Source organism: Helobdella robusta (assembly GCF_000326865.2).
Source record: "Helobdella robusta unplaced genomic scaffold HELROscaffold_21, whole genome shotgun sequence".
NCBI classification, from domain to species: domain Eukaryota; kingdom Metazoa; phylum Annelida; class Clitellata; order Rhynchobdellida; family Glossiphoniidae; genus Helobdella; species Helobdella robusta.
The window spans coordinates 1,778,896-1,805,956 of NW_008704124.1; the positions used below are offsets into that span (position 1 = coordinate 1,778,896).

At 33.5% G+C, this 27,061-nt stretch overlaps 1 protein-coding gene across 1 annotated transcript; it reads right to left on the minus strand.

Annotated features, from left to right (window-relative positions):
* Positions 1-317: 317 nt before the first annotated feature.
* On the minus strand, positions 318-21,248 carry HELRODRAFT_111260 (hypothetical protein). Its single transcript, XM_009018377.1, has 37 exons — positions 21,154-21,248; positions 20,550-20,697; positions 20,247-20,436; positions 19,900-20,094; positions 19,649-19,824; positions 19,279-19,443; positions 18,494-18,625; positions 18,236-18,364; positions 17,881-17,966; positions 16,819-16,930; positions 16,549-16,683; positions 16,293-16,438; positions 16,019-16,162; positions 15,681-15,860; positions 15,188-15,351; positions 14,760-14,936; positions 14,433-14,534; positions 12,037-12,385; positions 11,586-11,942; positions 11,094-11,437; positions 10,492-10,739; positions 9,876-10,015; positions 9,311-9,365; positions 8,651-8,840; positions 7,227-7,436; positions 6,705-6,787; positions 6,465-6,592; positions 6,141-6,342; positions 5,744-5,896; positions 5,316-5,552; positions 4,796-4,971; positions 4,322-4,456; positions 3,755-3,833; positions 3,269-3,362; positions 1,923-2,073; positions 841-1,853; positions 318-807 (listed from the first exon to the last, which is right to left on the minus strand). Exons 1-36 carry the CDS (start codon positions 21,228-21,230, stop codon positions 1,571-1,573), a joined length of 6,072 nt encoding a protein of 2,023 aa, XP_009016625.1. The 5' UTR covers positions 21,231-21,248; the 3' UTR covers positions 318-807; positions 841-1,570.
* Between the last annotated feature and the right edge of the window lie 5,813 nt (positions 21,249-27,061).

Consider the following 27,061-nt stretch of genomic DNA (forward strand, 5'->3'; position numbering starts at 1 on the left):
GATCAACTTCTTTTTTAGAATTAATTATCAAATCTTGTCTTCTTACTTTCTCATTTCTCAATCGTTTTTTACATCTCTCAGATCTTCGTCAATAAAATAAAATTTGAAGAGTAATGTGTATTAGCCTATTGACAAAAGAAACAATTACACATACTGGAGTATGTCCGCCCAATTTATATGATCAAACAAAAGTTTCAACACATCAGCCGACAGACGCGTCAAGCAGAAATAATATCAACGACAACCAATGCAGTCGCAAATGATTATCATTATTAGGTTGATTTAAGCAACAGTTAAAAAAATAATCATGCGAAGTTATCATTACATTATTTCTTTTTATTAAAATTTATTAATTTCTGAATCAAATCAGTCACGATTATACGTTTCTAGACAATTTTTATATAATTTTCTTAAAATTAGAAAATAATCGTAACCATATCTAAATGAAAATAAAGAAGTAATGTTACGACATAAAAAAAACAATAATCATAAATTAACACCTAGTCTGAATTATGTAAAAACGTGCAGATAGATAGGATATTGGTTACAACTACAACACCAACCACATTCAACAATAAATAAATGATTAACCTTAAAAGTTCTCAAGCCAATTACAAATTAAACATCTGAAAATTCTAATGAATACCTTTATAAAAAAAAGTATAAAAACGTATATAAATCGATTGATAACTGAAATAAATAATAATTCTCTTTCATATGGAGAAGTTCTCAACTTCTTAACCGGAGAGTTCATTCTGTGTGCGAGTAAAATAAGCATTGTCCAGTTCACTATATATATATATATATGTGTGTGTGTGTGTGTGTGTGTGTGTGTGTGTGTGTATGGTTACTTTGAAATACAAAGTTATATTCAAGCTCACATACAGATAAAAATCACGAATAAATGAAATGAAATTAAAAAATACAAATTAGTTCAAATGACTCCTACTTATTATCGCAATCATAGTATAAAAAAACAACTTCTCATATAATTTGACAACAAATAGAAGAAATCGTTCATTAAATGGATCAGTAAAAAACTGAACTAGTGGACAAAAATTTCTAAATATAAATAATAAACAACATTTATTAATTTATTTATGTTTAATTAGGCAAAAACTTCACTATGACAAAAATATATACAGTGCCGATAAACAAACAATAAAAAGAATCCTCATCAATTATCCTCACAATTCCTGATGCCACACCAAACCAGGTTCCTCCCCTCCTCTTCCTCCTCCTTCACCTTTAAAACATGATTGGGTCCGCTATTTATTACAACGCGAGATATTTTTGCAAATGTTTTGAACTTCTCTTTACTGCCAGCCATCTGACAGGTTGGGCATGACTTCCGGAACAAAACAGAAAATATAGAGATGATCTAAAATTATTCCATACACAAAATATCCAAGCAACCTTTAAATTACCTCTTTTATAATATCGCACAAATGCCTCACATGTGTAATAAAATTAATCAACATCATCTAATTAATTTGCATTATTCAACGACGAAAGATTAAAAATACAAAATAAAATAGAGAACAAATGAAAAAACTTAACACAATTTACATTAGTTCAAATAAAATCCCTTTTCTTTGATGGCAGTCAGAAGTCTTTCCATCAAAATGTCTTCCGAAGAATATTCTGGTAGTTTCAAGTAATGTACGCACGTATTGACGGAAGGAAATGCATTGTCATCGGAGTCCACCTTTCGAACGATGGTCAACCTCGGCTGAAGATTCGCCAATCCACCAGGCGGCAGGGAGGAACAGCCAGTTGCAAACTGAAGAAATGATTTTCGCTGGTCGGCATTCATTTTCAGCATCACGTTTACGAACCTTTGAAAGCCAGGACTGAAATTTGTTTTTAATTAATTCATTTTTAATTGTATTGATGTTTTGCCAAATGAAATTATCACTCACCTATCCTTGGTGTATCCTAATTTTGGTTCAGTGAAGTTCAGTATGTCTTCTAGAGACCATTTAGGACATTGGTCGCCACACAAAATTGTTTGCAACTCAAGAGGATTCAGTACCGAGAGTTTGTGCATTGGGAAAACCAGATCAAAACCAGCTTCACGTAAATTAAATAATATACGCAGTGAGGTTAAGTTAATGCCATAATGGTAAAAATAAATTTTCAAGGCGACAGTAACAATTAAAGTGAAAAAAGTATATTCAACTTAGAGTTTTGCATTTCCGTTTCACGCATTTTACAATAAATAAAAAACAAACAAGCAAATAAACCAAAAAGAGAAATAGATAAATAAATAGATAAATAAATACAGATGTACATTCACATGTATTGTAATGTGTTGCTGGACTTACACAGCACCTCTCGACTCATGAGGCTGAAATTTTTCAAATCAGCAGGCAATCAGTTTTAAATTTTTAAAGCAAAGACAGAAAATCATTTTTTTTTCAATATGAAAATTATTAAGTAGAAGGTCACCGTGATTTGATGATTTTGGTTGATCCCTGTATCAAATTTAAAAACGAGTGAACTGGAGTAATTATAGCTAAATTGGATCAAATTTTGAGACGCTATCAACTAGTACGTATGTATAATATATTATACATACTATTAGCGCGCACGCACAGGTTCGCGAATAAGGTAACGCATTAAAAATACAGAGGCTCCCAGGAGTATGGACTGGACATTGAGAACTGGTTGGTGGTAGTGTCTTTTAATTTTCAGTGGGAGGACGATGAAAAGGCAGAAAAAGATTTTTTTTTTTTTTTTTTAATTTGTCCAGCCTCTAATCATTCTGTCGATTGTGGAATGTGGAAAGCAGTTAACATGACGCGAGAAAGCCTGTAACATTTTGAAAATGTAAGAAGAATGGAAAAAGATGAAAAAACAAACGGAGCTACCATGAATTCCCTTGACGAAGGAAGAAAGAAAGGAAGGAAAAAAGAAAAGCAGTTAGAAAGAAAGAAAAAAGAAGGAAAGAAAGAACGGGTCGTATGTAGAGTGAGTTGTTAGACGTGAGATGACTCCAACATGTGGATGTACAAATGAGATGATGACAGCAAGAAAAAAGCTCAGTGGGAAAGAACGAGGCGTTTGGAGGAGATGCTGTCAAAGGAACTCACGAGCAAGACATCACAACAACAGATAAACAAAATCGACGTGAAAAAAATACAAATACACCATCGACAATAGAAACTCAAACAACAGAAATATAAAAGTGTTATAATACACCTCAAGACCGCTCAATGTGTTTAAAGGAATAATAAAATGTTAAATGTTAAATGCCTTCACAAACCTTTGAAGGCCTCCATCTGTCTCCTGATACCACTGACCAGACAAAAGTCGGTCACCAACTCGACGTACTCGTCAACCTTCTCCAACGTCACGTGCTACGATGCAGTAAATTTTCAATTGATGACTTTCAAATTTAAATAATGCTTCGAACCACGAAATGTAAAATTAATTTGTGGCTAATATCATCCGTTTCAATAAATTTTTATCCAGCTAAATATAATTGTCATTGCTATTTAAAATTATTTATTCTGATTTTATCAATCAATCAATCAATCAATCAATCAATCAATCAATCAATCAATCAATCAATCAATCAATCAATCAATCAATCAATCAATCAATCAATCAATCAATCAATCAATCAATCAATCAATCAATCAATCAATCAATCAATCAATCAATCAATCAATCAATCAATCAATCAATCAATCAATCAATCAATCAATCAATCAATCAATCAATTTGGAAACGGTCAACACTACAGTACCTCTGTTTCTCCACCTTTTTTCAGTTCATACGTTGAATAACCATAAACTTTAGATGAAGGATTGAAGACAAACGTCAATCTGAAATTTTTTAAAAATTATTTTGTAATTTGATATTTATTAATTGATTTATATGTAGCAAAGTACAAGAGAAATAAAAGCTAAAATGAGAGGCAGTTTAGTTAGCGCCACAGAAACTCTTCTTTGCCTCTCAACAAAGGTCAACACCAACCAACAAAGGTCAACATGAATCTATAAATAAACAGGCTTTTTTGATATTGACTGACTGCTAACAAGAGGAACTGCAGCTGCCGACTTCTGGAATGAAACCATTTAAAAAATGGTGCATTCGAATCAACCATTTTTTAAGTAGAATTAGGTTCGGCAAAAAAATGTTTGGCAAAAAATATTTCAAAACAAAAGTGGTTAATATGTATTTTTTTATGATGTAGCATATGTTTGTCCCATCTACAAAATATTCGAACGATAAAACGACGATGACGTCATGAACTTCAACAACGAATAATAAATAGTGAACAATGGCAAATATAAATTTACAATTTACTTACTCTAAATCTTCCAGCCTGGCACCGTTTTCAAGAAATAGTTTACAGTCAGTTGACGACTTGTCATGAGAAATGCCCTCATTCATGAGTTGCTGCTTCTTTTCAGACAACTTCCTTAGATCATTTAGAAAAGAGGCTCTGTAAAAAAAAGATGAAAATTACATTGGTCTTTCATCTTATGTAATTGTCATCTTGTTATTAACTACCTCAATCATTTTCAAACTGTTCATCGGAGTTACAACACTTATTAAATTTAAAAGCCAGAGGTGTTGAGCAATGAACTTTTGTATAGAACAATTAAGCAATCCTCATAAGTCCAGGGCCTCAAAATTTGACGGGCGCGAATACGCACACACCCATGCGTGGAACAAAACAATTTGTAAAACATTTAAGCACATTTAAGAGAAGGATCTATTTGGAGTCACTGCAATCTTAGAACCAATTAAACCACTAAATATATAGATGAAAACTCGTAACCTGATGCTGTCAAGAAGAAGGAAATCATCGTTGTTGAGGATGCCGACGTACCAAGGGAGCAACTGAACGCAGCTACCAACGGTCGACTGTTGTAGACTAGATGCGATGGTTGATGGCGTTGCTGCGAAACTATCATTCTCAGTCGGCGTCAAATCATCGTCGAGCAATATTGGAGACTTGATTATATTTAACGTCAGTGAAGCTTGAGATCTCTCAATAACTTGGGCTTCGGTTGTTGAACCACTCGATGATGCCACGTCGCATTTCTTTCCCGACTGCAGGATTGATGAACCTGTTTCCTCCAAGACGTTTGACTGGCACCCTAACATTCATCATAAAAAAAATGGTTGAAACATTTACAATTTCATCGGATAGGTGTGAGACAGATCCGTCCCGGTGTTCATGAAAGGAACAAAATTAGAAGTGTATAAGAAATTAGTTAGCACAGCGGAAATAGAAACTAACTTTCCTCCTGAACTTCGACATCTGCGAACGGCACTTCTGATGTGGGCTGGTAAACAGCAAGCTCAACAGCATTGTCTCGCTTGTTGCATAACATTTTCAAGAATGGTAATGATAAAGGCATATCAACAAGTCGGTTATCTTGAATGCATTTTGCGACAAACGTTCCAAAAAACTTGAAAAGACTTTCAATGCGAGCCATATCATCAGAGTTTTGAGGTAAGGGTGCTGGAAACAAGCCAGAACTTCGTCGAACATAATATCCAGGCGGTTTAACACCTCTCCCTATATCAATCTAGAACAATGAAATGATTGAATAAGAAAAGCAGGAATTATTTTTATTATATATCAAATCTAGTCATGTATGTTGATAAGTTGTTAGAATAACTAACAAGATGAAAGACTTCAGAATTAAAAGAACGGACAGCTTTATAAACAAGGCAATAGCGTAGGATAGAACTAAATCAAATTGAGCAGTAAACTAACTTCTTTGCCACTGTCATCATGAGCCTGTTCGCCATCAAGTTCATCATCGCACAACCACATCCCCATGTCCTTTTTCTGTAGCTCAGCTGCGACCAACGCATAAAACTCCAGCGATGGACCTAATCCTGTGCCTTCTTCTCCTTTAAATTCAATCTAAGCATAACAGAAGAGATAAAAATTATGCTGCGTCTATTCAATGAATAACAAACCAATCAATTATTAATAAAAATATTTATACAATTTTAGGCTCGTTTTGCGATAATTTAGAACCAAAAACTATATCAAATGCTGAAGATAAAAATAATAATGACGATAAAAAAAATAATAATAAAAAGAAAGAAAGAAGAATATTAATAATATTAATAATACAAACAATAATACAAATAATAATAATAACCTCGAGAATTGACTTCCTGGATGCATGGTACTTCATGACTTGCATTGACCAGTCCAACAGGGATTCATCACGAGGCACACAGACTCGTTCGTGTTTCAACCGACCGATCTTGAAGTCATGCACGTCATCTCGTCTCAAACCACCTGCCGTTCTGTTGCGCTCCAGCATGGCCTCACGCTTATTCTGCAGCCACACAATCGACCTGGATGTGGTACGGTGTCACTCCTATGATGCTACTACTCATTCTTTAAACTTAAACATCGAATTCTTGAAGTATAACACAAAATTTTTTAAATAGTTAAATACTTTGATAAAATTATTAACCTGGAGGTTCCAAAAGCAGTACAGTTGAAAAACATCAATCTAGTTTCGAATGAGAAGAGCATTGGATAGTTAGTGGTCAACTCCTCACACCAATCAGGAATGGCATTGGTGGATAGCATCAATGTATCCTGCAGACGATCATGTGAAAATATATCCTGAAAACTACAAAGCACTAACAAAATAGAGAAAAAAAACGAAAAAAAAAAGAAAAATATTAATAGATAAATTCTTAAAAATTACTTGAACTTGCTGTATCAATTTGTTGGTTATTTTTTTGCTTAGAAAGTCATCTTCAGATACTGTCGGAAGATCTTTTTCCAGATCTTTTACGTTTGGTTGGAAAATAAATATCGATGCAGGTTATGAATAATTGAAGACAATGGATTTAATTCATTCGAACAATGATTATTATTTCATGCTATCACAGGAAGGCATCACGATCCTATCAAAATGTTCAACTCAAAAACTAACCATCGTTGAAATCAACAATCAAAATTAAATTGTGATGAATTAACTGCCAGTCAAATCTCTTAAAATATTAAAACCAGAACAAAGTGATTGTTGACAAAAGACAATGCATTAAATAAAATCCAAACTTTACTAAACAATGGACAAATATTTATTTGTAGTTTCAAATAAAGCAGTGCTTTGTTAAAAAATTTCAGCCAGAAACAAATAAAGCACGTTGTGGTCGGGAGAATTAGGCTAACATTCCAATGAATATAATGTTATTTTAGTAGAAAAAATAATAAAAACGTTAACAATTACCGTTGATTGCATTTGCTGTAGAATTTTCAAGAAAGATGTGATGGAGAAGCTTTAACAAAGACAAAACATCGTTAACAGAACACGAAGAGTGACCATCTATCAAATCTGTAGCTGAAGGTTTAGCTGTTGTTGTTAGTTTGAATAGCGAAGTTGAAGGTTCTGCTGCTGTTATCGATGATGATGGCAATGCAGTTTTGTGTGTGGCTAATGATGTTGTTGTGGGCGTCTCAGGCGATGTTGCCGTGGTGCAAGATGTTGCTGCTGCTGCTTCACGAGATGGATGCACTGTTGTTAGAAAGTCCTGTAACGTAAAAAAAAAGATCAATCAGGTCTTAACCAACATTTCACCATTTAAACCACCACCATCTCATTTCAAACTGTTGCATGGCTGGCTTATGCAGCTTGCAGTATAATTTGAATCTGTCTTGCTCAAGTAATTGAAAGTAAAAAAGCTTCATAATATTCGTGAAATAAAGTTTATATGTTATTACACTTAACAAATGAAATTGAACTGTTTCACTTCATAAAAACTTAATTTTTAAAATGCATAAGCTTATTCGGAAAAATGGATATTCTTAATTAGAAATGGAAACTTAAGCAAAACAACGAAGTCTTCTCAGAATATCAAACTATTAAAACTATAGTAACAACAAATTTTTAAAAACTTTGAAAAACGCAACATTTATTAACAAATATAAGCATGTAAAGGAAGCTTGTTCAACGTGCCAGATGAAAGCTCAGAGTCAGAATACGTGCAACAACTTCAAAAAAGAACTGTTTAAATTTGCCAATTAGTTTATCAGATCCAACGGCCAGTTTGATGGTTAACATTCATATGTGCTTTAAAAGTCGGAGACTTTAACATCAGGTCTTCTGTTAAGAGACAGCAAGCAGATCATGATTTAAAAGCAACAGCCCACGTGTAGATGACACAAGATGCAGATGAAGTAAAGCGTAGATGATTGACAATGAAGCAATCACAGACAAGTTAAAGTGGAGAAAGAAAGAGAATGTTCATCACACGATTAGTCAAAAAATTTTGAAAATAAAAAAAAAACTGGGAAACGTTTTGACGGAGATGCGGAACCATGAAGAATTAAAACGTAAAAACTAAAAAAAAACATAAACAATATTCTTTGTTAAAATAGTAAACACGGCACAACACTGCAAGATGTAGGGAAAGAGGTTGTTGAAATTCATAAGGGATTTGTTAAATTTCTTAAAAGGCCAAAATAACTGATGAAAAAAATAAATAAACGCTGGTAAATAAATTAAATTTAGTAATATAAAAACATATCTAGAAAAAGGAGATGCTAGCTAAACGTAATTTAAAACAATAACAAAAATATTTAAAGACAACAATCCAAGCAAACATAAAAAAGACACATCATCAATACAACGTGACAGCACAACTGAACAACTGACCTTATAGGCTCTGGTCAGTTGAGAGCAGTTATGACACTTTTTGACATTTTTATCGGCACCAATAAGTTTCCACTTTTCGAGAAAGTGTTGAGGGGCTCGTTCTTGCATATAATTAATCAAAATGCGTTTAGGCAGCAGAGCAGTGCCAAGCTGTTGCGCCACTTGCCAAATAGGCCAACCATCCTATAATGAGGACGAATGAGAACGGATGAACGAAATTTATGAACTGCCACTTAAATTGTATCATATAAATGAAACCAAAAGAACATCCTCAAAAGTGTAATAACCCTGCTAGAGTTGCAAAGTTGTAAAACGTACGGGATAAAAAAAGTGATGAAATTTAAGAAGATGATTGGCAGTGCTCTTGGTGTTTTTGTGTTATAAAAAGTTAAATAAATCTAGCCCCAATTAATTCCACTAGTACGCAGCACTTGCTATCCTTCCCACTAGCCAACAAATCGACACTTGTCTAGTTTTCCAAAATAACGCAGTTAGTAAAAGACTTGATAATAATGGACAATGCGGAAAAAATAGTAGAAAAAAAAATAACATACAAAGGTTAACGACATCTGTTAACAAATAACAAAGTAAACTCGCTAAAATGACAAACAACGTTAAATGATGAAAAAGTGTGCAAAAACTTGTATACATACCACATGAGCATGTTGGTTGGGATATGGGTTACACTTCGATTCTTTATAGGAAATGCTGTTAAATTGTTATAATATAAATAAATAAATTATACAAAAGTTATATTTATAAGTTATATAAGTTTGTATCTTTTTCATGAAGAACTATGCAGCATATACCCACAGCAAAGAATTGTATAATAATTGAGTGAACCTTCACGAACAGCCTTACACCATGCCCCCTGTCACTCAAATGCACTTAACCTATGAACTTATTTGACCTATCTGCGTCGTTGCAAAACTAGTGCATCTCAAAAATAAAAAACTTTAGTTAAAATTAAATAAAAGCAGTAAGCATTGTTCATCTTGTAAGTATAAATAAATAAATAAATATATAAATAATGTGTGCGTGTGTGTGTGTGTGTGAGTCTATACGTTTATATAATTTAAAATGAAAATAAACAGCATGAACACATAGAAATGCAACGAGTCAATCAAATAGTTAATTGATTTTATTGATATTCAATGAAATTAAAAAATTATGTTTAGTGCAAACTAAATGAGCAGCGTACAAAATAAACAAACGAACATATATGTAGGCTCCCAAATGCGTTTCAGTCTGTCTTGTTTGTTGTTGGAAGAGGGTGCAGATGACTGGATGACTAGATTTTGGACGTATTTAAAGATACTCGCCTCTCTGTCTTCTAACGCAATTTCTATTTCGTCAGCCTGAAGAAAATAAAAACTTCATAATTGAAAATATCTTCACGAATAAATGTTTCTTTCAAAGTAAATTAGGTCTACAAAAGTTTCTATTCCAAACAGCACCAATTAACTTTTTCCAACAAGGAAACAAACACGAGACCATTCATTCCGACAAACACAAGACTACCCATTTAGAACATCCATAATGGGGGTCAAAATTTAAAAAAATTGGTTATAGAAATTATGGTTCTAAGTATAAAAAAAAGAAAAGTTAATTAAACATCTACACTTTACATCTCAAAATAAATTTAAAACTGGAATAAATCTGGAATAAAACCTGGAATAATAAATCTTAAAATTAAATGATTTATCCAATTCCCAATATAATATTAAACTACTATATATTTACAAAGAAGAATATAATGGTGCTAAAAACCGCGCACCGCACTGTTAGCCTGAGGAAGATGTTTAAGAGATAAGGATAGGTGAGTGACTGGGACGTTAGAGCCAGCCAGCATGGATGATGACGTGATGGCTGTGCCGGGATCTGATAGGTTGAGATCTTGTCCAGGTGGAGGGATGTCAAAATCCTGCGTCTGGTTGACATTCGTGCGGCCAGGGCGCGGGTCGAAAGCTGGAATGAGAGAAGAAAATTGTCTTTTCAATTCAAATTCGTCATCCCAGGTTTTCTTCTTGCTGATGTCAAGGTTATTTGACGCTTTGTTGTTTGTCGTGTTTTCACTTTCATCTTGGTCATCCTGGTTGGTTTATTCAAACTGTAGTTATTAACTTCTCCACTGCTTCACAAATAACACAGCTATAAATTACAAGTAATTTAAAATGATTAAATAAAGTTTTAATACATTAAAAATTATTTTATCAATGGTGAAGTAAATAAAAAACGGTAATATTCATTGATGGCAATCTTTGTTAGATGGAAAAAACATTACTATTTAAATAGAAACTATTAATAATTATGAAGAGGCCAATTGAAAACAATATTATAAAAAAGTTTAATGGTAATTTGTTCAAAGAAACGCAAAAAATAATATTAAACAATAATGAAAATAAACGTCTTAAGAGCTTTATAATTGAAATAAACTAGCAGTTGTATCATCGAGATCCATGGCCTCCTCAGTTTTGTGGTGCTGCTGGTCGTTATCTTCATTCTCATTGTCGGCACATTCGTCGTCCACTTCAGGTAGTTCATCGTCATCCTCCAGTTCAGCAAGCAGCGTAGTAGCACGACACATCTCTAAAAAGTCATTATCACTGTCGCTAGATGCCAGACTCATGGTCAACGCTTGACTCAGTGCAGTGACGTGGCTGTTGTTATTTCTTCTGGCGATCCTGCTACTCTCTGCAGCAGATGTGAGTGTGTGCGTTGTTAAGCTGCTGCTACCAGATGTCAAATTTGGAAAACTCTGAGCTGTTGAGAGCAGTGTGCTGTTGTTGCCTGCTGAGTACAATAAAGTAAACTTCAATTTTATGTTTTCAATAAAATAGAACAATAAATACATTGAAGAGGTTAAAAAAGAATTAAGTCGTCTGCCAAACTTAATTATGAGCTTAAGCATCAAACAGAAAATAAAACAAACTGGTAGACTGAGTAGCATGAACTTTTTGATCAGCACTGTTGATAGTTTCATTGTTTGAGTCCAACAAATTGCTCAGGTTATTTGTCAAGTTGCAGCGAGCAATAGTTGAGAAGGATTCCAGGAAGCTGACAGTTTGATCGAGAGATGTATTGAGGTTTGGTACACTGACACTCATCGACTGTGCTACTGTGGAAGGGGTTGAGCAAGATGTGGATGGCAAAGAAGGCTGAGGAAAACCAACTGCCAACTCCACCTGATTAAAATTAGGATTGTTTGTTGCAAAACTATTTACACAAAATATATATTTAAAAAAACAAGCAATAACATACCCCATCTTGCTTTTGACTTGTTGGCTGATGAGGTGCTTTTGCTTTCAACTGTGCATTGTTAATCTCGTTGTTGTTCCTCCGCCCCTCTTGATTCCTGCTGAGTGGGAGACGTCTGAACAGCGAACCGAGTTGGTGCTGAAGAGTGTCATTTTGCTGTAACATGTTGAGCAGGTAACTGTCATTAGAAGCCCCACCCAAAACATAGCAACCAAGTGGGTTGTTGTTGGCTCTGTGGAGCAGCCTGTTGGATGCAGAGGATGATGCACTTGCAAACCTGTTATTCTCCAGCAGAAGATCTTGAGAAAACAACTTCCTCATGATGCTTGGCTTCAATGTTCCATGATTGGAGACTTGCTGTAAAGATGAAGACAACAAAAATGCTGAGGCGACCGCTTCTGATGCTAATCTGTTGTTGATCTGAGTAGTTGGTACAACACAGCTGGAGAGTTTCAGAGCGGTTGATGTTTCTATGGCGGGGGTTGTGGTGACTGGAGTGACATTTACAGTTCTGGCATTGGCTGAAGAATCATCCACCACATCCACTTTCACTGTAACAGAATCAAGACTGTCATACTCCTGCTGGTTATCAGAAGACATTTGGTTTGAAGAGCAAGTTATGGCCAATTTTGGGGCTCTTGATGAACTGTCCTGTTGTTTTCAAAATAATTTCTAAACTGACGGAAAGTAGCACGTTTACAACAATCATCATCACAATTATATTTTATAATAATGTCATTTCATATAGCGCCACGGCAAGCGACTGAGGCGCACTATCATTATTACATTACAACAAACACGTAGCATATAATACGTGAGTCAACACATCACACACTTTTGCATGCAGTTGGCAGGGATCACCTTACATTCGAACCTGGACACTCCATTAACAATGCCAGGCACCTTAACCATTAAACTATTGCACCGCCTAAATTTTAAGCTCAGTCAAGGTAAGACCAAACACAAATCAATGATCTGAATATATGAGATTACAAATATCTCAACTTCAATAATAAATTAATTTTGTATTTTATAGCATGCTTATGCCGTCTTTTCAAGACACATGTAATTCATTCATTAATTTATTTCCACAAGTTGCAACATTCTTTCATTGCTTCCTCTCACCAATGCTTCATGCCACATGTGCCAACCAAATTATTCTCTTACTCCACAGTATCTCTATAATAAGACAACAATTCGAGCTATCACCAGCACCTGATTTTTGTAATGTACTCACAAAACACAAAATGTTCCCAAAAATACATTTTTCTTGGATCATTGATTTAAATGATAAAAATTATCATTATAGAGTAAATTAATGAATAATATAATCAAATCAAAGTCTAAAAACAAGATAGAGATAAGTCTTCTTATGATAAATAACTAGTAACTAACTAACTAACTAACCATAACCGCCGTGTTAGCAGATGTGGTGGTGAGATTCTCTGCAGACATTACTTGGTCCAATGGAACTGGTGGCTGTTTTGGCTCAACATTTTCACTTAAACTCGGTGTCGAGTAACTTTTGCGGCTAGATAAGTGCTGCTGCACGTCTTGAGGTTGTTGAAGTTGTGGCTGTACATTGCTGCTTTTCTGTTCGGTTATTTGAATAGTTCAACTAAAATGTTCCATTAAAAATTGAAATAAAACAATAAGCATGACTTAAAAAAAGCTTTTTTGAAAGTTTTTTTTTACAGATTACAATGAAAATTGAGTTCTCAATTCTGAAGTAATTCGACCATCCACTTTGTAGGACCAACATTTCTGATGCAGATTTTAGAAAAACAAAGCATTATAAAACATTGAGTGTTTAAATCTCATTTCACGGTCGATAACATTCGGGAACAAACAGCACTGTGATAACACAACACTCTAACTAAAGCATTTAAAAAACTCTTCCTTTTACTAAAATTTATATATTCGTCGTTACCATTTAATGCTTTCATTTTTTATTTACATTTATTTTTTAATTTAATATATCAATTAAAAAAGTTTGTTGATTAATTCTTCCATTGTCATCGAAAAAATTACTTGCCGCATTTATTGAAAATATTTGAAATTTATTCGCCAGGAAATTTTACCATCACAACTTCAGGTTTTGCGTTTCTTTATAAAGCTCGTGAAGTCAATTATTCAATTAAAATTTAATTAATTTAATTTAATTAACGGTCATCGAATATGAAAGCTTATTGGGTTACTATTCCTACTCTAAAAATTTCATCTGGCTAGGTGCATCGGAAGTGGGTGAAAATGATAAGATAGATAGATATCAATCACATGACAACGTGACAGAAAGATAGTATATAAAAGAGAAGGTAAAAATCATTTTCCGAACTTTCTAGTATAGTAATTTATTAGTAAAGTAAATATGTGCTTGTGCATTTATGTGTGGAGTTGAATTATTTCAAGTGCATAGCAATAGTTTTAAAATAGAACATACGGTGAGCATTTTGTTTTTGTTATCCCTCCAAGCAGACGATACTCTGATCTTCGTGCCTTCGTGCGATCCAACTGCACCCTCAGTCCCGTGCGCCGGAGCCAGCGTCAGATCATACTTTCCTTCTGCCCCCATGCGATACGAATTCAATCCTCCCGCATCCCACGCAACATCCACCCAGCCTGAGTACGTAAAATGTCGAAATAAAAATATTTTAGATGGAAAACAAAAAAAAGTTAATTGTTTAAGGCTGGATTAAAGAACATGGATAGACGTGAAGAATAAGTCACCATAGCGGAGGAATGAAACGATCTTTCAGCACAATTATAATCTAGATGCACCATTTAATAATGATTAAAGCAAAATAATTAATTTGAAACAGAAGAAATCTCAATAGGCAAGCAGACCAGTGTGCAACTCTCCAATGATAACTCCTTCACCAGGAGGCGATCCATCTTGATCCTTCCACTTCCAATCCAAACCACGAACTACTTTCACTCCAGGCACAATATTCTTGAGCACATGCATGCGAATGTAGCGACGTTGACGACGTTGTTGAGCTTCTGATTCACGAACCGTTTTGTCTGTCGTCAAAAAACAAAAATTAAATAGCAATGCTCAAAAAAATAAAATAAGTTTTTTCATAGATAAAATTTGTCTCACTGACAACAAACCATTCCTAACTACGTGTAAATATCAACTTAATTATCTATCAAATAAAAGACCTTAGAGCACTACCTCAATCCCAAAATCCATGTTACATAATGAGAATAACACTAATGCATATATATCATTAACTTTAAAAATTATTTTATAATTCAGTAAATTCACAAACCTAAGTCCAAGCACACCCCAGTAACAGTGCCATAAATTTCAAACCCCGACAGAGACAAATAATGCGTCTGACTACTGGCATTCTTCCCATTCTGAAGAATTCTAACGTGTCTCCATCCCTCTTTTTCCTCTTTCGATGGTTCCAATGGCCACGATGCTGTGGAACTGCAAAAAATTCAACATGGATAAGTTTTCCAATAAGATAAACCACACAAAACTTCATTGTGTCATTTCAATGTAGCAATATGAAATATTTTTTTAAATAAGGCACAAACGTGGATTTATATATTATATTTGCTGAACCTAAACAATTGACTCAATTTTATTAGAAATGAACGAATAAACAAAGGTATTCCATCATTCATAAATTTACTGAAAAATTAAATTCTTCAATTTAATATTCTGTTTTGTTTGCATTAAAGAAAGTTATTAAGAAAAGCTAAAAAATTATGACCTTTTTTATGATAATTGAACCAAAAATCAAAATGACTGACCCTGCCTCGTTCAGACTGGTATCCTCAACATGGTTGAACATGGTCAGCCACGTTATTCCATCCTTAGAAACTTGAAACAACCAGTTCCGCAATGCAGATCTTCCGTAGCCTCGCGCATGGCGCAGGGTGTAACATGTAGGAATGAGCCATATTCCAAGATCAATGGCAAACCAAGCTTTCCTAGCAACAACATTTTATCAACCGTTTAGCTAGGAAAAAGCTTTCCTAGCAACAACATTTTATCAACCGTTTAGCTAGGTTACTAGTCTTTAACAACACGAACAACTAAAAAGATATTTACAATGAACAAGGAAAAGCATATCAGGCGAACATAATACCTGTCATCATTTGTGTGGCAGTTGATGGCTGCAGTGTCTCGACTAAGAATATCTTCCAACTTTCCATACGGCAATGTGCGTCCCTCTGAAGATGACACAACCATCAAACCACAAGATGCTGGATTAATCCAATCTTTTGTTGTTCTGGTGGCGAAGTTTGTTATCGTAAAACAAATTCGTGTTAACTGACGAAGAATATTACAACAAAATAATCAGAATTATTTCCAATGCTTATATTGGTGCATCTAAAGTATACATTTGAAGTTCAAAACACCTTGCGTTGGTACCAATCCAATAGATGAGTCCGTTCTCATCAAAATCCCTCTGGTGACAAAATGTGATTTCTTTGAAAGTTGCTTCTTGGAGTCGTCTAACAAAGGTGTGGCTGGAGCGATCATAATCATACCACTGCTTGGCGACCTTGTTAAAATATTAAACTCACAAATGCAATCATTTGCGACAAAACATCCGTCCATTGCATTTCGGTGAATGAAAATGGGCAACAATAGAAAGAAGAAATAGAAGCAGACCATTTTGAGAAGATATTTCTCAAGAGCTCCTACAGTGGCTAGAGGTTCCATCTTAAGGGATCTTCCTGTCCTGTCGACCAGGTTCAATTCTTCTGCAGCTCTTTCAAATTTAAATTTCAACCTCTTAGAAAGTATCTGTCGGAGAATTTCATTTTTAAAACAATTTTTAAAAGTACTTCAAAGTAATATAATGCAAAAAAAAATGAAATTTTTTTATCAGCTGTGTTTCAAATATTCTTAATAGAAATAATGATATTCCATTAAAAAAACCTGCAAGCTAAATGTTGTGCCAGGTAGGTCAAAAAGATAAATTGGCAATTTTTCTATAGATTCCAGAACCGCAATCAACTTTCGGACTAGTAACGCACTCGCACATTGATTTCTGTTTTAAAATTCAAATACTGATTTAAGTTAAAATAACCAAAATAATGCTGAAACTGTTAAAAGATATTTTTAAATGGAAGAATTCAAATAAAAATAATAATAATAATAACAACAATAATAATAATATGATTTGTGCAGCGCCCTATACGTAGCATAAAATATTTGCAATTGGAAACAACTTTGAAATTGTAATGGATATAACTGCATTTGATCCTTCTATAACACAAGAACACATATAGTGAGTACTAGAGTTTGTAGTCCGATGGGGCGCTGAGAAATTGTAGCTTTCAAAAAAATTACAAGTTGTACTTCAGATTTGGTTACTGGTTTTGCAAATTGTGATTCAGCTTCCTATTAGATTATTAAACGTCCGTTCTTTTGAGATAAGCATAGCCGAGTGTTTGAGTTAATTGATACTGAAAATCTTGATTTGATGGTAATAATTAACCATCGTTGTTTTCATTGTATCGTCCAGATTCAACGGTTGCTTCATCTTTGCTCTTTAGTGAATTTATATCTACGCTTGAATGTGTTTCTAACTTCGCTGCATATAATGGCATCTTAAGTGACATGTCCACTTTGAAGGATCCAGCAATGTTAGCACTGTTAAACCAACGGGAACTTTTCACTCATTTAACTTTGTAAATAGAATAAAATGTTGTCCTAATTGTTTAGTTTATTAAAATTATAAAAAATCAAACAATGTTTTAAGCTGCCATGGCGCCACAATATACCATTTCAGTTGAATATGATTCTTATAAGTACAAAATAAACTCAATAATGAATATCCCAGAAGCATATTTTGAGACGCACATATACACTGGATAATTTTTCAGCTTACCAACATTCATTCTAAATAAAAGCAGATAAATGCTCCTGCCTCAAAGGTTTTATGCTCGATTTAATGATATTTCACAGAAAAATAATACATTTAAAGTACATACTCACCCAACTTTTTTATCTTTGAAAACTTGTTTGAAGAGATCCACCCTTTTTTTGGTGAGTAGCTTCATATCATTGCTGTCTACATATAACTGTCATGTAATGTTAAAATATATAAGTGATCGTATGAATGATGGTTTCAATCAGGTTGCTAGTTGCTTAAAATATTAAAAAAAATATTGTGCATTATTCTAAAACTCAAAAACAGAAATTATAAAATAATGTTGAATAAAAAACTACTATATAAGTAAAACTAAAGAACTCTAGTTTCATAGAGCTGAAAAAAAGGAAAGCGATAGATGACTAAAAATGAGGATACATGCAAGAAGAAAACAATGAAAAGCAAATAAAAAGGAGTTACATTAAGAGTATTGAGGAGTGATTGTATGAGGCCACTTGTGTAGAACTCGTAAGCCGACATGGCATGCTCATCGTTGAATAAAGCCAATATTTCTTCATATGAACTTCTTAATTCATCTTCCCAAGGCATCTTCATAGATGAAAATATATATAATATACATTTGTGTGTGTGTGACTGCAACAAATTAAAAAAACAACAGACAATGCTCTAGAAATAAAAACTTCCCTAGATTCTGAATTTTTAAAATATCCAGCTTACATTTTTAATTTGTTGATTCCAGGCAGATTCCAGCTTGTTGATAATATTGTGCAAGTGTGACATGGTCCCTCTCGGTATTGACTGAGCTGTTTTGAAATGGACTTGGTATATGTCGTATGCCAAGGTTTTCACCTAAAGACAAACAAATTTCACAGTGAAATGATGTCACAGTTGGCCTTCTATTTAAATAAATAAAAAATTGTTTTTTAAAATATAATACTTATGCTAAAAACTTCAGAATGAAAAAATAATGGAAAATCTAATCAAATAAATGCTATGATATGAAAGAGTTTAAAGGCCAATGTCAGTAAAACAGCATTACATAAAAACGAGTTAGCTGAATAGAACAGAAAGAGATGACAAATATATTAAATGAAATCCAAAATGGAAGACCGATGAGTTTAAGAGGACTTACAAAAGTTAGTTTGGAAGTAGTTTATGGTGAGAGAAACTAGGGGGTGGGATGAAAGCAGGGAAGAGTTTTCAGAAATGAGAAAGTTTAAAAAATGGAATCTTTCCCAATTCTGATTATGTGCTCATTAAAGATGGAAGACCAGATGAGGATGTGAAAAGCGGAGTTGGAAAAGCATGGATAAAGTTAGTATTGAAAAACACAACAAAATCAAAATCAACTGATTTAACAACAGATATAAGATGGTCCTACGAACAATTTCTTGAAAACTCATCTTTAAAACTTGAATAAATGCATCTAAAGAGTGATGGCATTAAGAGAATAATATAAAGGAATCACGATATTTTTTTAATTACGTGTCTTAAATGTAAACCTTCTGCTTAATTTCTTCGGTCTTTGAGAAGAACTTTTTGCTTTTATGTCCAGCCCACCCAGATGCAAACTCAGGTCCCAGAGATATTGCGGATATGAAAGGATGCTTTGTACCTCTGTTGGACTCAAAGATGAACCCTGTCTGATCTTCTTTCAATATGGTCGTCTGGATAGAAAACCATGACAAACAAATCAAATTAATGAAACAATGAATCATAAAACAATCAGCAAATAAAATAAATAGAAATTAAAAATTTCAAACATTAAGAAAATGTAAAGCACATTCAACGAAACGTTTCAGATGATCAAACATTTTTTTTTTCTCCCATTACTATTAAGAATGATGATGCAGTCAAAAGAATGAAGTAAACCTGTTGTCCATCTGAATTTTGAATGTGTAGCTCATTATCATTCTTGCAGACGAAAGTCCAATTTCCAACAACCAGGGCTGATGCATCAGTGGTTGCAAAAATTGACTGAACTGGTATGCTGGCTTTTACTTGATTCCTCACTTTTTGAAGTTTCTCAAGAAATTCTCCTCGATTCTCTATGAAAAAAAACAATGAGGCTAATTGTCAACTTGAATAAATAAGACTTATTTAAAAATGGAAAAGAGAGTGACCTGAACTATCAGTTCCACCCTCTGGGCTCCCACTGGAGTACATGGTCGACAATTTATTCTCTAATATGTATCGGAACCAGCCATTACTACCGTTTGAAAGTTCAAGAGCTGCATATTCAGACCACAAATAAATGCAATCTCTACCTCTTACCAAACACCAACTTTTCCATGTGTATGGTCTGAACATAACCATTTCTTTGTGATCGGATGCCACCGTGGTTGATAGAGATGATGTAGATGATTTGTCAAAATTGGCAGATGCAATTGAAGTGTTCTGAATGAAAAATTGGAATATGATGGAATTAAGAAAAAACGCGCGACCAACGAATAATTAATAAGAAAGAAACCGACATGAGAGTTGTGATCACTGAATGCATGACTAGCGATCTTCTCATCCTCGTTTCCCTCGCCACCAGCCATATTCTGTATGCGATTGAAGATGCCCAACTGCACAAACTGGTCCATGAATGCTGATGGATACTTCTTCAGCAGCTCTTGGATTATCTGCAGAACCACATAATGGCTTTCCTCCTCTTCCTGAATTTAGATATTAATTGGTAGATAATGTCATGCCAAAAAAAACAATTAGGTAAGATTTCAAGAAATGTTAATTATATGCATGTACTATAATTATATAACACGTGCACAACCTCTGCATTCAGGACGGTCGAGAGAATTTCAGACAACTGGACTGATATGTTGCTATTTGATGACGTTGAATCAGGCTTGACAATTTCTTCGAGAAGCGATGCCTCAATATAACCGATTATTTTTTTTATTAATGTCAAACTGGCCTTTCTGTGAAAGAAAAATTTTGTAAATTAAAAAATATATATATACAATACTAAATAAAAGTAAAATTTGGTTTTTTACACAGACGCAAGCCCACAAGCACACACACACACACACACACACACACACACACACACACACACACACACACACACACAGACACACACACACACACACACACACACACACACAAAGAGTACAACATCAGATAAAATTGTCATGTTTAAACATCACTATTTATCATCAGAGATTTCATCAAAGAATCTGTTTGAAAGCCACCATCAGAACCATAAAATTTTATAAACAAAGTTTTCCTCAGATTTCTTTGATATAAAATTTCACTTAACAAAAAATGGTTTTCATCAATCGACGTGCAGATGGATGTAAATGATTAATAAAGATGATTTTTCATTTATCATTTATCCTCATCGTCGTCGTCATCACCGAACATACTAATCATACCTGACTGGCAGCCACATGGATGATTGAAATGTGTGGATGAAGATGGGCAGAAGTTTCTTCATATAAATTGGAATCATTTCAGGATCATTGTCAGGCGGTCCGTGATCGGGCTGTTGTTGTGGTGGTGGTTCATTTTCTGTGGCAGCAACAGCTGCCTGTTGAGCAGCAGATGTTGCAGCGGCATTCAACGTTGAGGTGTGAGACGGTTCACCTGTCACCAACCACTCCCCTTCAGTGAGAAGTATATTTTAAAATCATAAATGATCGATCACTGATCATCAAAAATAATATCTTCCTCCTCCTCCTCCTACGCACGTTCAAGAAGACAAAAACTTCTGCTGTGTTTAAAACAGAAAACTGACTCAATGTTTTGTTAAAATCTTTTATGATCACATCTGAATTCATTAGAGGAACATGTAAACGAATGCACTGACATGATGAAATGAGAACTGGATAGGTTGGCAATTAGCAGAGGCAATTTGTATCTCAATGGATTGAGAATGCATAACTTAGAAAAACAGAAGAAGAAGGAATTAAGAATGGAAATGGAAAATTATGAAAAAAAAATCAATTTTAATAAAATATACCAAGGTTTTGTTAATAATAACATTTTCTGTGAACCATCCATACATTTAAAAAACAAACCCGGTGATTGGAGGATGTGGACAACTTCCCTGTGGCCTTCATCTCCTCTTTCCCTAGCCTTGTCAAGTGCAGACTTGCCATCTTCATCTCTCAGGTCTGGATTAGCACCATAACGTAGAAGAGTCTGAAATTACAAAAAAATATGTATTTTATTATAATGTATTTTATTTATAACCTATCTGAAATCAGCTGAAACTTTAAAATTGCTATTTGAAAAATACATTGAACTAGATATTGAATGAGATATGAATTTTTATTCTGAATTATGAAAGCAACCAACCTTAACAATCTGTGGCCTTCCAAAACAAGCAGCGTAGTGCAGCGAAGACGACCTCATGCCCCTATTCACATCAGCTCCTCGCTCGCATAAGAATTCAACCTTAAATTGAAAATTAAATCTGTTGAATCAGCAAAAATTATTAAACCAGACATATTAAATTTGATGGAGATATTATACAACCTCTCATACACCACAAATTAACTCTCTTTGTATATTGTTGCAAAACAAGATTTAATCATCTGTTTAAACCAAAATGCAGGCAATGTGCAAATGAAAACTCAAAACTTTTTTTATTTGCATACCAATGCACTTAATATACCAATGTACTTAATGTACCAATGTACTTGATGTACCAATGCACTTAATGCACCAATGCACTTAATGCGCCAATGCACTTAGTGCACCAATGCACTTAATATATCAATAGTGCCTACCATCTCGTGAGTTCCAAATGCAGCAGCCCAGTTCAGTAATGTTTGACCAACGTCATCTGTGTAATTGACCTCCATGTCTGCAAACAATTCACGTTTGATGACTTTTAAATAGCACTACCGATACTTTAAAAATTACAATTTCATAATTATTTATTTTGGTGCATATCTTTTCAAGAAAGAAGAAGAAAGTTGAAAAAAGGAAAAAACATACTGCAGTTGTCAATGGCATCGATTAAAGCATCGGTATCTTTGCATCTGATGCAGTCAATCAACTGCCTGTGGGATCGCTCGCCCGAACTTTCACTTCTCCTCGGTCCGAGTGGTCCAGCCAGGTTAGCTCCTCCACCCTGTTTCGGAAGGGCTTTCCTACCCTCACACAACAAAATCATCAGCAAATCTACCAATCTCATTGTATCCATGACACATCTGTAAAAATGAATGGCACAACGTGGATGTTGTAAATTATTTGAATTTTTTTTTTTTTTACAAAAATCAAACTCTTAAAAAGTTTAATACACACGCAAAGAATTAATATAATAATAAGATTAAAAACGATAAACTAAAAATTACGCTAAAAATATAAAATAAAATTGAAATATATAAAAATTAAACAAGAAATTAGAAACGTGACCCTATGAAAACTGACCTATCATCACCTTGCATGGCCTTCTCAATAGCAGCAGGCAGATTTGACCTAAAAAGGTCATGGGTGAAAGATTCTGAACCTCTACATAAGGTCAACAGCAAACTGATGACAATTGAGAAACTCTGATTGGACGATTTCAATTCAGAAGTGGCATTAACTGTTGGAGCAAGACCTACAGCCCCAGGAAGGGCGGCAGATGATGCAGAAGAATGCAATGACGGACCACCACACTGCAGTCTGGATAATAATTCATCCATCAATCCATTTCGAGCCAATGGTAATGGATCAACTCCTCTCCTGATGAATCTATCGGCCAGTGAAGCAAAACATCGAAGAGCACCGTCAGCGACCTGACCACCACCACAACAACATGTTAAACAATTTATGTTTAAAATTTAATAAAATTAAAATTAACTTTTATATATTTTTTTGAACAAAATAAATCTAAATTACTGATCCTCTATATAACGTTTAAGCCATTAATAAAGCTTTAGAGTTGATAATATTTCAGTTAAAAATGCCTGAACAAGTTTCAACTTTCTGAAGTAAACATTCTAGTGCCAACTTGAAAAAGTATGAACTAGCATGATACTTTTGACTTGAAATACAAAATAAATTTAACTAAGCTTCACTACTCTGGATGAGGTTAGAGACTGAATGACAAAGGCATATTTATTAGTTTATTTAAATTAAATATAAAATAGATGGAAGCATGATGAATGAATTCATTCTCCTGAATAACAGTATTAGATTAGGACAAGCTGATTGGACTAGTATCATAGGAACGGTATTAAATTAATACAAGCCTCATATAGATTCCTATTTTTTTTTTATTTTTATATTATATTTATACTTTTTTTCATAGTTGTTTAACCTTATCTTTTTGTAGCATTAATGCACTAGATTCTTAAATCAAACAAATTATACAATTATTTAAAACAAAAACCTCATTTTCTACTTTCTAGATGTCTACTAAAAACAGCACTGCAGAAATGTTTTTTAAAACAAACCACTATTAACATACAAAGCTGCATTAGCTGATAAATTAAGAAAAAAAAACAAATGAATTCAATATATAAATAATAATTTGTTCAGTTCTGCAATTTAAATTGTGTAATTCAAAATGCAGTAACCTTTGAAAGTGAAAATCTAAACTTGTAAAAAAAACTAACAAATGAATCTTCATCCTCGAGCAAGTTCGACAGAGAGCCAACGCAAAAGTCCAATGACAAATCCTGAGGTTCCATTTTACCACACAACCTCGTCACAACCGACATGGCTGAATGTAAGGTATCTTTGTGCACCTAGTTTCAACATTAATTTTCAAATCAAATTCAAATTTCATCATTCATACATCATAGTATCAATAATTCATCCAAAGACCTTCTATAGAACTATTTTGATGTAAAAACACTCATACAGAAGAAAACAACATAAGGCCTATGTAATTAATTCATCCAGTCCACCGTTAAAACATTTTTCCATGATTTCCTACAAATGCACATCAAAGATGAAATGAAATGGCTTTTTAAATTTTTTTCTATCAAAATAAAAGAACTCCTAATTTCTAGCATTATTTTCTAACGTTTCATTTTAAATATTTTCAGTTTTTTGATTGTTACTAATGTTTAATTGATTTGCATGCCATCTACGAGAAAACATGGTTTGTCAGTTCAGAATTCCCGTCTTAGTTGAGCCTTAATAAAATGCAAATCAGGAAATAGTTTGGATATTCATACGGTACAGTGCTTTTTAATGTTAAAATAATGAAAACGTTGTACAATACTTTGAATTATCACTCTATGATTGACTATTAAAAAATACACCTCGAATGCAGTTAAGAGTAAAAGTGGAAATATTAACGTACACCAACAACTCTAGTGTAGACGTTATTAAAGAATATAACATAAAAAATACTTTAAAACGAAACATACAAGTTATACACAAAACTAAAAAAGTCAAAACAGATGACCATGAAGGAATAATTATCTTGCAGCAAAAAACCTTGCAAGAACATGTTACTGAAGTCAGTTCCCTACCAGGCAAACATATTGCTCAATGAGAAAAAGAAGAATTTGTATAGTTCAACCTGGGAAGATCTGCCCACTACTGGTGTAGAGCCAAGCATCAACAGAATAATAATAGCTGTCAAGTGAGTTGATAAAAGTTTTGTTTGCCCTTGTTTCTTAATCAATATCTTACAATTTCATATTTTATCTGGGTTGCAAAAATATTTTCTCTAACCAGCCTGCAAGTTGGTCAGTCAAAATAAAAAAACTTTTCCACTACTAATAAATAAAATTTTCTTGACATCTTTTTATGGTTTTTACCAAATCATAAAATTAAGCCAGAAATTTGTCATGCAATTTTTTAACATTGAAATTATGTATTGTTAAATAAAATTAGTTATAATGGATTAAATGGGTAGGCAGACAAGCTGTCACAAAATCAAGCAAATTAAATGCTCATTACGGCTTCAGGCTTGGGCCTTCATGTTGATTTGATTGATAAAAGAAATGACAGAAATAACCTAATAATAGCAATAAAAGACCAATGCTATCTCAATTGTTAGTCAAAAAAGTGCTAATAAAATTTGCCCCTCAATCAAAAAATAATTGAAAATTTTTAAATAAAAAGTTATTTTAGAAATAAAATGGAGCAAACTTGGGTTCCATGTTCTCTGATGAATGTTAAAACACATTGAAGCCCACCTGCCTCAAATACTGCTCCTGATTCTCTTGTGCAAACAAACTCGAGCACCTTGAAAGATTAATTTGACAGATCAGTCAAAAAATTGAAAGTAAAAAACCTATAAATATAAATCTTTAGTTAAAAGAAATTTCAAATATAAATTTACAAACAAATAACTTACCTTAATGCATTGTTCAATAAGATCTTTGCTGGTTCTTGATTCAACGTCTGTGATGACTAATTTGTTACAAAGTGCCTTGACTGCTCCATCAACAGCAATTATTCTTCTAGTACATTCAGCGGACACGTCTAAATAATAAGTGATGGCTCTAGCAGTCACTTCCAACACAGAATCAGGTGCTGTTTCGTCTAAAAAGATTTGACACAGAGCTGGAAGGAATGTTCTCGGAGGACAACTGAAATATTTTTAAAAGTTATTCTTATTAAAAACAGATGAATATTTCTACAAAACTATCTATGACTATTATTAAAGTGGAAAAAATTGCAAACACATTTAATAACATGTATTACCTTTCAAAACACCTGTCTACATTATCAGACATAAGAAGCAGCATGCATAACTGCTCCAAAGCAATCAGCTGCATGTCTCTTTCGCTACCATGTCCTGTTTGCAGCCATTCCAATAAAGTCTCCGGATCAACATCAGACATTTTTTCTTCAACTATTCAATATAATTAAATGAAAATAATCAAATAAAAAGTTAAATTTATTTGCATTGCATTGCTTATTTAAATGTCTGATTATAATATGTATAAAAAATGAATTTAGAAAAACAAGTAAAGAAACATCACTTGCTTGTTTATGATCTTTTTGAAAGGAAAGGATTATTAGGCGAAATTAGTGATCCTTTAACTCACAGAATCAAGCGAAATCAAATAAGAACTCGTCACAACTTGGTTGGCAGTTTAGTCTTTACTTTTTATAAGTAAAAGTAAATACAACAAATGTCAAAATTAACTGTTTATTAGCTTTTAATAAAACAAGAAAAAAAACTTAAAATTGAAATTGATATTATTTATTATTAGAAGACTCTAATAAAAAATTTAAAAAATAATTAAAATTGCAGTGCTGCATGTCCTGACCTACAGCTTATCAATGTAAATTATAATATTAATATTTAACAATATTAATAACTAACATTAATAATTATTATATTTTTAAATAATTCAATAACGATAAATGATAAATTAA